Source organism: Entelurus aequoreus, linkage group LG10 (assembly GCF_033978785.1).
Source record: "Entelurus aequoreus isolate RoL-2023_Sb linkage group LG10, RoL_Eaeq_v1.1, whole genome shotgun sequence".
In the NCBI taxonomy this organism is placed as follows: Eukaryota; Metazoa; Chordata; class Actinopteri; order Syngnathiformes; family Syngnathidae; genus Entelurus; species Entelurus aequoreus.
The window spans coordinates 12,204,949-12,216,235 of record NC_084740.1 but is presented as its reverse complement, the minus strand read 5'-3'; the positions used below and the strand labels follow the sequence as shown (position 1 = coordinate 12,216,235).

The 11,287-nt window shown below is 39.0% G+C and overlaps 1 protein-coding gene across 2 annotated transcripts in view; it reads right to left on the bottom strand.

The window, feature by feature from the left end:
* Nucleotides 1-3,223: 3,223 nt before the first annotated feature.
* The window catches only part of slc1a5 (solute carrier family 1 member 5), a 39,752-nt gene continuing 31,688 nt past the window's right edge, over nt 3,224-11,287 (bottom strand). For both annotated transcript variants that reach the window (XM_062060122.1, XM_062060121.1), the window contains exons 6-8: nt 9,494-9,688; nt 9,259-9,393; nt 3,224-4,987 (exon numbers count right to left, since the gene is read on the bottom strand). In XM_062060122.1, coding sequence (XP_061916106.1) covers nt 4,756-4,987; nt 9,259-9,393; nt 9,494-9,688 — 562 coding nt within the window. In that variant the 3' untranslated portion in view covers nt 3,224-4,755. The remainder of the gene's footprint in view (nt 4,988-9,258; nt 9,394-9,493; nt 9,689-11,287) is intronic.

Below are 11,287 nucleotides of genomic sequence, written 5' to 3'. Positions count from 1 at the left end.
ATCAATTTGGCCAACAATAGATGCAGAGGTGTACTTATAACAACTTAATAGACAAATAATACTATTTATAGTCACGGTGGAGAATAGGGGGGCGTAACAGCAAATATTTGAGAAGTACTGGTGTAAGGTGTGTTTGCACAATATAGACGATGTAAATGATATCAATTTGGCCAACAATAGATGCAGAGGTGTACTTATAACAACTTTATAGACAAATGATACTATTTATAGTCACGGTGGAGAATAGGGGGGCGTAACAGCAAATATTTGAGAAGTACTGGTGTAAGGTGTGTTTGCACAATATAGACGATGTAAATGATATCAATTTGGCCAACAATAGATGCAGAGGTGTACTTATAACAACTTTATAGACAAATGATACTATTTATAGTCACAGTGGAGAATAGGGGGGCGTAACAGCAAATATTTGAGAAGTACTGGTGTAAGGTGTGTTTGCACAATATAGACGATGTAAATGATATCAATTTGGCCGACAATAGATGCAGAGGTGTACTTATAACAACTTAATAGACAAATGATACTATTTATAGTCACGGTGGAGAATAGGGGGGCGTAACAGCAAATATTTGAGAAGTACTGGTGTAAGGTGTGTTTGCACAATATAGACGATGTAAATGATATCAATTTGGCCGACAATAGATGCAGAGGTGTACTTATAACAACTTAATAGACAAATAATACTATTTATAGTCACGGTGGAGAATAGGGGGGCGTAACAGCAAATATTTGAGAAGTACTGGTGTAAGGTGTGTTTGCACAATATAGACGATGTAAATGATATCAATTTGGCCAACAATAGATGCAGAGGTGTACTTATAACAACTTTATAGACAAATGATACTATTTATAGTCACGGTGGAGAATAGGGGGGCGTAACAGCAAATATTTGAGAAGTACTGGTGTAAGGTGTGTTTGCACAATATAGACGATGTAAATGATATCAATTTGGCCGACAATAGATGCAGAGGTGTACTTATAACAACTTAATAGACAAATGATACTATTTATAGTCACGGTGGAGAATAGGGGGGCGTAACAGCAAATATTTGAGAAGTACTGGTGTAAGGTGTGTTTGCACAATATAGACGATGTAAATGATATCAATTTGGCCAACAATAGATGCAGAGGTGTACTTATAACAACTTTATAGACAAATAATACTATTTATAGTCACGGTGGAGAATAGGGGGGCGTAACAGCAAATATTTGAGAAGTACTGGTGTAAGGTGTGTTTGCACAATATAGACGATGTAAATGATATCAATTTGGCCAACAATAGATGCAAAAGTGTACTTATAACTACTTTATAGGCAAATGATACTATTTATAGTCACGGTGGAGAATAGGGGGGCGTAACAGCAAATATTTGAGAAGTACTGGTGTAAGGTGTGTTTGCACAATATAGACGATGTAAATGATATCAATTTGGCCGACAATAGATGCAGAGGTGTACTTATAACAACTTTATAGACAAATACTATTTATAGTCACGGTGGAGAATAGGGGGGCGTAACAGCAAATATTTGAGAAGTACTGGTGTAAGGTGTGTTTGCACAAAATAGACGATGTAAATGATATCAATTTGGCCAACAATAGATGCAGAGGTGTACTTATAACAACTTTATAGACAAATGATACTATTTATAGTCACGGTGGAGAATAGGGGGGCGTAACAGCAAATATTTGAGAAGTACTGGTGTAAGGTGTGTTTGCACAATATAGACGATGTAAATGATATCAATTTGGCCAACAATAGATGCAGAGGTGTACTTATAACAACTTTATAGACAAATACTATTTATAGTCACGGTGGAGAATAGGGGGGCGTAACAGCAAATATTTGAGAAGTACTGGTGTAAGGTGTGTTTGCACAATATAGACGATGTAAATGATATCAATTTGGCCAACAATAGATGCAGAGGTGTACTTATAACAACTTTATAGACAAATGATACTATTTATAGTCACGGTGGAGAATAGGGGGGCGTAAAAGGAAATATTTGAGAAGTACTGGTGTAAGGCGTGTTTGCACAATATAGACGATGTAAATGATATCAATTTGGCCAACAATAGATATTTTATACTATCGCCGTATCGTGATAATGCATGTTGATCCTGGCTGTGTCCCGCAGATCCAGCAATCAAAGGTGTCCGACACGAGCGGCTAATGTACCTCCACAGTGCAGCTTCTAAATCAATCATGGCGGCAAATAAACCGTTTTATTTCTCACAAGTCACCAGAGGACACGGAATAGTTAAAACATGCAGGAAGATACAAGCAAAAGCGTAGGTGGGCGGATCGATACAAATGCAGACAGTAACGATACCAAGTATAGTATCGGTATATGGTTGATTTATTTTTATCACAATAGTTTCTTTTTCTGTTATTGGTTACAAACACAGGGACAAGCCAAAAGTAGCTTTTTGCTTTTGTTGAGTATTTTTTACACTATTGACCTACGATACAAATGTAACATGTTACACCTGTTTTTATATCTGACTACTCTTGTGATCATAGATGTTAAGTATAAACATTGGTATGACAAATACTCCCCCTGTAACTACTTGGTATTTGTTCAATACCCAAATATGTAGTGCCGCACCAAACTAATATAAAGTATCCAAACAGATGTGTAGATGGATCCGCATTACAACAGAAAGTAACCAGATATTAACAGTAGATTAATAATAGTTTTGAAAAACATAATAGAACTGGAAATGACACAATGTTACCGCGTGGGTCACTCTAAGGACATTTGTGAAGAATGTGTGCACATACACTGAGCTGCCACTAGGTGGTGCAGCACATCTACAGTAGAACCTGTGGAGTACAGTATATTGGATGACACTGCGTGTCTGGCAAGTGTGTGGGTGTGGGAGGGTGATGTGCGTCCTAATTCCATGAAGCAGCCTCGCACCTGTCACCCTATATACTGTATCCTGTTCCATTGCATCATATGTATAAACAGCAGAGTATGCACATAACTACACATTAATATAGCCTACTGTAAGTAGTCAATGATAGTGAACCATATTTCCTTAAATAAAAACAAGGCTGAGGCATTGATTAGTCATAAAAAATGTATTGTTGAGAATTGTTGACAGTACCTCAAATATAAACATTCAACTTTAACGGAACCATTCAACTTAACGAAAACCCATTTAATGGCAGCAGTGATAATGACCAGACGAGCGACCTCAGTTTGTCGTATTTAAACGCTTGCGGTGTGTCATTTGGCTCGTAACCCACTTTAATATGATTTTCTACAATAAAACAGAACGCAAGATGAAAAGTAGTGCTCCCCTCCTAAGATATTAGAAAAAAAATTGAGAAAATAAATGACAGGCAAGTGGAAGCACCTTATAGACCCAAACAGACAAGTTGAAAGTTAGTCCCTGTAATTATTGTATGGGATTAAATTAAGATCTTCTTACATAACCTAAACAGCAAAAAAATATATTTGGAAATCTTCAAGCAAAAATCTTTGGATTTAGCAAAATATAAACCCTAGAACCTTTGAGGTCAATAAAGTTTCTATATTCTCACGAAGCACCAGAGTGATTTTCCAAAAGATTGTCATCCTAACATCCCCAAGTTGAGCCCTTGCTTGATAAAAATTTGTGCTTTCTAACTCATGTGCTAAAATGCTAGAGTAAAAATATGGACTAGAGATATAAATAAATATAAAAATTTCAATGGGGATTTTCTTGGTTTTTTGGTCTGAAGGAGAAAAAGAATAGTCTTCAAGTCAGAGTACAGCCTGAGGTGTTGCAGTAATAGCGCTGAGGTACTTTGCAAAGTATTGCATTTGGTGTAAGAATATAAATGTTATGTTTGGTTTTTATATACACTACCGTTCAAAAGTTTGGGGTCACCCAAACAATTTTGTGGAATAGCCTTCATTTCTAAGTACAAGAATAGACTGTTGAGTTTCAGATGAAAGTTCTCTGTTTCTGGCCATTTTGAGCGTTTAATTAACCCCACAAATGTGATGCTCCAGAAACTCAATCTGCTCAAAGGAAGGTCAGTTTTGTAGCTTCTGTAACGAGCTAAACTGTTTTCAGATGTGTGAACATGATTGCACAAGGGTTTTCTAATCATCAATTAGCCTTCTGAGCCTATGAGCAAACACATTGTACCATTAGAACACTGGAGTGATAGTTGCTGGAAATGGGCCTCTATACACCTATGTAGATATTGCACCAAAAACCAGACATTTGCAGCTAGAATAGTCATTTACCACATTAGCAATGTATAGAGTGTATTTCTTTAAAGTTAAGACTAGTTTAAAGCTATCTTCATTGAAAAGTACAGTGCTTTTCCTTCAAAAATAAGGACATTTTAATGTGACCCCAAACTTTTGAACGGTAGTGTACCTAAAACTCCCGTTTGAGAAGAAACCATAAGAAGGAGCAGTTAGGTACCCGCCACAACACACAATGTACATTAAATGAACCATTTAGATGACAGTTATGGGATGAAGATGATGAAAACCTTGGCAAACTGTCCTGATGCTCATCCATCTTTGTGGCTTACCTGTCTTCAATCACCAATAAATTACCTCGTTAGTCCTCCACGTCATTACTGTTCTGACAGCGTTGCTGCTTACAACGGTTTTGAAAAGTATCCATCATCCTCGTGCCACAACGGCTGACAAAAAGGTCCACACTGTCCGCGTTCAGCTTCCGCGGGAGTGTTTTAACAGAACCGGGTCTAGCAGCTTTTTGTACCTTCTACATGACAGAATCTTTATCCCCGTGCGACTCAGTAGTGTTGTTGCTCGCTTCGTAACCCGGGCCGCCTGCCTTCTTCATAAGCGGCGAGTGCTCAGGGTTATCGGCGGCGTCCTTTTTGAGGTCCGTCAGCTCCGCTTCTTCCGGTTTGGACGTGCGGTCTACGAAGCACTGCAGGAGGCCGGCTCCGAAGGCGTCGCCCTCCACGTTGAGCACCGTGCATGTGCGGTCGCTGCACACAGGGGTGGGGACATACAGTAGATTTTAGGCCTGGTCTTAAGATCGCATTTCTCTGGGAACATTTTGTCTAATGTTCGGAGTCATGTGCTTTTTATAAGAGGTGGGTAGACTAGCCAAAATTGTACTCAAGTTACTTTAAAATAATACAATGGCGGGCCGTGCGTTTCTCACCTAGGCCTTCAGTGACGTCCTACTTAGTCCGACTTCACCTCTCAAAATACTGTAACTTATGTCACCACATGGACATACTATACAGAAACACACTTGCACACTACTGTGCATTGGATCCCCTCAACAGTGTACAAAATGGTCTATTTTTCGACGCATTTAACGTTCAATAAACCGCTTCGGCAATTAAAACATATCTTATGTGGTACTGTCAAAATTAAAATAATTGTATTAACACTTCCAAAGGCTTAGTGGCCACAAGCGTGGACAGCACCTTTTAGCTCTTATTTCCAAAATTATGTACCGTATTTTTCGGAGTATAAGTCGCACCTGCCGTTAATGGAAAAAAACATATATAAGTCGCACTGGAGCCCGGCCAAACTATGAAAGAAACTGTGACTTATAGTCCGAAAAATACGGTACACTACTGAATTGGGGTCTTATGGCCGCTTATGTGGACACTTATACGGCCATCTGGTGGTGTCAGAAGAGTATAACATACAATGGAATTTGGAAAAAAAAGTGTAAAAATAAGAATTAGCATGTCACTAAACATGAAGTACACGTTTGTTACTTATGGACTAAGTACATCATATCAAAAGATGATTCTTAGTTTTTATTCTAATTAGGGTCCAATAAGCCCAAATAGCAAAGATAAATAAAAAAAAGCATGTAAACAAACAGCTTGGGCCTTAAGAGGTTTTAAACAAATGAAACATGAAAAATAAGCCTGCCTTGTTGGCCAGGGCGAGTTGGCCTTGCGGCCCTGGCGAGGCTCATTGGTGCCCGGGGAGAGTGAGGAGGAAGTGACAGCTACAACTTTTCCACTGCCATTACGATACCGATATTAGAGCCTCGAGTATCGGCCGATGTGTAGAATGTTACAAAAGGCTCAATCAAGTAAAATTACTCCGAACAGTCGTAGGTTTGAGAAACACTAACCTTATGACAGATTTATACTTTTGAAGTGGGTGTTCATTTGTGTTTTAATTTATTAAATTAAGCGCATGACAAAGTAACTTCAATGATGCGGCCACGGTTGTTACTGGACACTTTCTAACACGCTTCTGCCTTGGGGACTTAATCTGTAAGCAATACGCAACTACAATTATTTCCATCCATCCATCGTATACCGCTTGCCCCTTACGGGGTCGCGGGGGGTGCTGGAGCCTATCTCAGCTGCAAACGGGCGGAAGGCGGGGTACACCCTGGACAAGTCACCACCTCATCACAGGGCCAACACAGATAGACAGACAACATTCACACTCACATTCACACACTAGGGCCAATTTAGTGTTGCCAATCAACCTATCCCCAGGTGCATGTCTTTGGAGGTGGGAGGAAGCCGGAGTACCCGCAGGGAACCCACGCAGTCACGGGGAGAACATGCAATCTCCACACAGAAAGATCCCGAGCCCAGAATTTAACCCAGGACCTTCGTATTGTGAGGCACACGTACTAACCCCTGTTCCACCGTGCTGCCCTGATACTTGTGTATTTTGACAAATGTGTAGTTTTTAGCAATATTTTTCAGTTAAGTAGTACCTATGTCTAGCTTGCATGCTATTGTGTGCTTAGCTGTTGTGTGGCTGCTAGCTCCTAGTAGCCTACAGAACCATGTAATAACTTCACTAAAACACAGGAAAAGACCAACCTTGTGTGCTTTTTTTCCCAGCTCTGCACAAGTAAACACGGTGCAGTGCATACTCATCTTGGAGATTTTAGATGCAAGCCGATACAATCTGATCCTTTTTTTTTTGTCGATATCTGACCTACATCCAATATCAATGTCAGCTGTAATGCTGACGGCGTGAGTCCCGGTGAAAAAATGGCAGTTTGAGTTGCAGTAAAACAAGATAGTCAAAATTAAAATAGCTAATTTTTAATAACTTGTCTGGCTAAATATTGGCAAGTGTTGAACATGTAACAATTATTTTGTGGAACATATATCAATAAAGACACTCCCTTACTCAGCATAGACTTTTATCATGTTACCTTCATTAATGATTGACTTTAAATAAAAAGGAACTATATTGGTTTATTTATGACCACATCAATTAGAAATGGCATTGGCACACACAGTACTGCAGTACTTACTTGGCTAAAGTACTGCAGTACACTAGAGAGCATTGAGTGCACCCTGTATGTATTCTTCCGTAAAGATACACATTTATGTAATTGTATATTTTAACCTTAGATCATCTGTACAACCATCTCTGTGCTTTCCTGTTTAATTTAGAAGTCATAAATCTTTCTGTACTTTAATCTTATCAATATCCTGAGGTCATGAATCGTTGAGTACTGTGTTGATTATACTCATTGAACGCATCATTTGAAACAAGGACAGACTTGTTTTTGGTTGTTTTAGCAAAATGTTACCCTTTACGTTGGACTATACTGGGAATTCTGTAATAGCTTTTATCCAAATTCCTATTGGGACAAGCGGAAATGACATTTTGCTACAAATATGTTAGTTTACCTCAAAGCGCTTTGAGTCAGAGGTGACAGCAACCTGACGTGATGTCACGTGCATTCCAGCAATAGCTAGCCAAGTAGGTACCGTGCAGTGGAAAAGGGGCATTATAAGAACAGCACCACACAAGACCGTGACTTGTACAGGGATTCTGCAGGTATCAGCAAATCTAATGTACCGGTAATGCTTTTTAATGCAAATTAAACCAAATGTAATGCCCACATCCGACTGCAGATCATTATTATATGTCATCAAAATCATACAATTGTCTGTATGGACAAAATTGCAAGAATTTGACAATAATAATGTTGAATAGTTGAAAGGTTTACACTAAGTGTGGCCAAATAAAGCACTGATGTAATCATAATATATACCGTATATTTCAGAGTATAAGTCGCTCCGGAGTATAAGTCGCTCCGGAGTATAAGTCGCTCCGGAGTATAAGTCGCACCGGCCGAAAATGCATAATAAAAAAGGGAAAAAAAAAACTGTATATAAGTCGCACTGGAGTATAAGTCGCATTTTTGGAGGAAATTTATTTGATAAAACCCAACACCAAGAATAGACATTTGAAAGGCAATTTAAAATAAATAAAGAATAGTGAACAACAGGCTGAATATGAGGCATAAATAACCAACTGAGAACGTGCCTGGTATGTTAACGTAACATATTATGATAAGAGTCATTCAAATAACTATAACATATAGAACATGCTATACGTTTACCAAACAATCTGTCCCTCCTAATCGCTAAATCCGATGAAATCTTATACGGCTAGTCTCTTATGTGAATGAGTTAAATAATATTATTTGATATTTTACCGGTAATGTGTTAATAATTTCACACATAAGTCACTCCTGAGTATAAGTCGCACCCCCGGCCAAACTATGAAAAAAACTGCGACTTATAGTCCGGAAAATACGGTACTGCAGATAACTTTTTCAAACGCAAGAAACATATTTTACTGTTGTACTTTGTATTATTGTAATCGGAGGTGAATAACTTAAATTATCCGAAAGAGGTAAACAAACATCAAAATAAAATGGACTCTAAATATTCATTAGCAAAAATTGCACTTCAATAAATATTGAACATCTCAAAGTGCAGTTTTTTCCCCCCAATGGAAAAAACTGGGTCTGGTGGTTCGATTTGTTGTCTTTTTTCTTGCCAATTGCAAATGTACGAGTTTGTTTTAATGCCTCTGGACATTGTTTTTAATGCAATTTAAGAATTACATTTTCGCAAAATCCATTTATTGACCCACGGAAACTGTGTTGTATTCCTGATGAGATTTTTCAGAAGTGTACCGACGTATACCGAGTTAACACACAGTACACGTTTAGGGAGAGACAGAAATGTCATGGTCACGTGTCTATTCTGTAAAGAAATACAGTGCAGCCCGGAGTTTAGCGAACCAAACTGCCAAGGTGACGCCAAAGCTTGAAAATGTAGTTTCTAAATAGGTTTGTTCCCTTACTGTACGGAAAACAATATTGCGTACCGTTACACCCCATTCAGACCCTATCAGTTTTCTGATGTAAAGAAACGCTGTTGTGTTCAACACATATCGTGAAGACACTTCATTCTTGTGATGCGCTGCAATACACAAGTCGTATACTCACACAAGCCAATCGACAGCCAGGATAAGGGAGAGATCATTGGTGGGCAACCCGATAGCTTCTAGGATGATAGCGAGGGTTAACACCCCACCAGCGGGGATGCCAGCAGCTCCAACACTTGACGCCGTTGCCGTCACGCTGATGGCGCGGAAGAAGAAGAATGAGATCAACAAAGCAAACACAATTCCTGAGGTAATCACAAGGCCTCGTGTGTGTGTGTATGCATTGCAACACTTACAGGATGGTAATGACTTGGATGAAGTTGAGGGAGACGCCGTTTAGCTGAGCAATGAAAACAGCCGCCACGCACTGAAAGAGCGCGGCGCCGTCCATGTTGACTGTGGCGCCGATTGGGAGGATGAAGCGGCTGATTTGCTTGGAGACGCCGTTGTTTTCCTCCACGCACTTCATCATCAGCGGCAGCGTGGCGGAGCTGAGTTGGACGGGAGAGAAATCGGATAATAAAACAAAAATGTCAATCAACACCACCCTGGTTTACTGGTTGTCCAGTAACATTTTAAAAAGACTTCTTCAGTAGCGGTGTTCCTCTGGGCTCTATCCTCTATCTCTACCTCTAATTAGACCAAGCGTCTTTTCTTGTCGTTCTTGCCAGTCCCGCGTCCCAAAGTGTCCCAACTTGTTGGATTATATATCAGCCATCTACTTTCCAAGTGAGAGTCATGATTTATGATCTAGAACAGGGGTGTCCAAACTTTTTCCACGGAAAAATTGATGCATGCGGTGGCCATTTTGATATTTTTCATTTTCAAACCTTAACAAAATATATGGATTTTTTTTTTTTAACATTTAGGGCTCCCGGGGACCATAAATGGTCTCATTTATTAAAATAGAAAAAATAAGTGAAATTATTATTATTTTTTATTTAACGCTTACAGTAAATCTGTATATCAACTTCAGGTTGATATAAAGTAAAAAAAAAACAAAAAAAAAGGTTTTATGCCTTTTCTGTCAAAGACAACTTTGTGTTTTTATAGTAAAACTGAAATATGCAGTATTTAGTAATTAGAGCCCTAAAAGATCAATAATGCAGGACACCATTGATTTTAATTCTTTAATATTTTTGAGCAATCACAGTGAAATGTTAAATAAAATCCTACTAAATATATTTGGGATCCAAAAGGTCCCCCACTCATAAAGTGATACATTTTTATTAGTTTTTTTTTTACTTTTAACTCTTAAATTACGAGATCAACTTCAGATATATCTGTCAATTTTACGTTTGAACTATTATTTTGTTTGTATTATGCTCTTTTGTCAAATAAAACTTTGATGTTTTTTTATGGCAACCACACAATATATGCAATATTTTTTCCACATAAAACATTTTAAAGTGATATGTTTTAACTAATAATTCATTATAACATAGATTTTTAGTCTTTTTTTTTTTATAGCAATGGCAAAAAAAAGAAAAATAAAGACAAAAGAAAAAAAAACAGCCTGCATGGCAGCTTTGTGTCAACATTGCAACTGTTTCTTGTTAGAGTTCACCTCATTCCACTTTTTTAAAATGTTTTTTAACATTTTTGCAATATCATAAATTTTGCAATTTTTGCAGAATGTGTGGCGGGTCGGTAAACAATTAGCTGTGGGCCGCACTTTGGACACCCCTGATCTAGAATAAACTTCCAAGGAGCAGGGAAGCGAGGAAACAGCAGACCACCCGATGATGTAAACATAGGGACACACAGTAGTGATCTCGTGTCATGCATCCGGCAGTGGAGGCTCCTCTATGGGGTCTTGGGGCACTAGGAGGTTAACCCCTTTACTACTGTTATTCCCAGGTGGCCCTTGACAAAGGCCTAGTACCTGACTGCCCCCTAGCCAGGGATACGCCGAACATCTCAACGGCGGAGCAGGCGGAAGACGGTAGATGTATGAACCACCACAACGGCTGCGATGGCGGAAGAATGTACCCCCACATCCATGTGGGCCCAGTTATGGGGAAATAACAACCCAAGACCTCAACGGTGGAACAGGCGGAGGATGACTGCTAACCCTATGGAGCGTCACA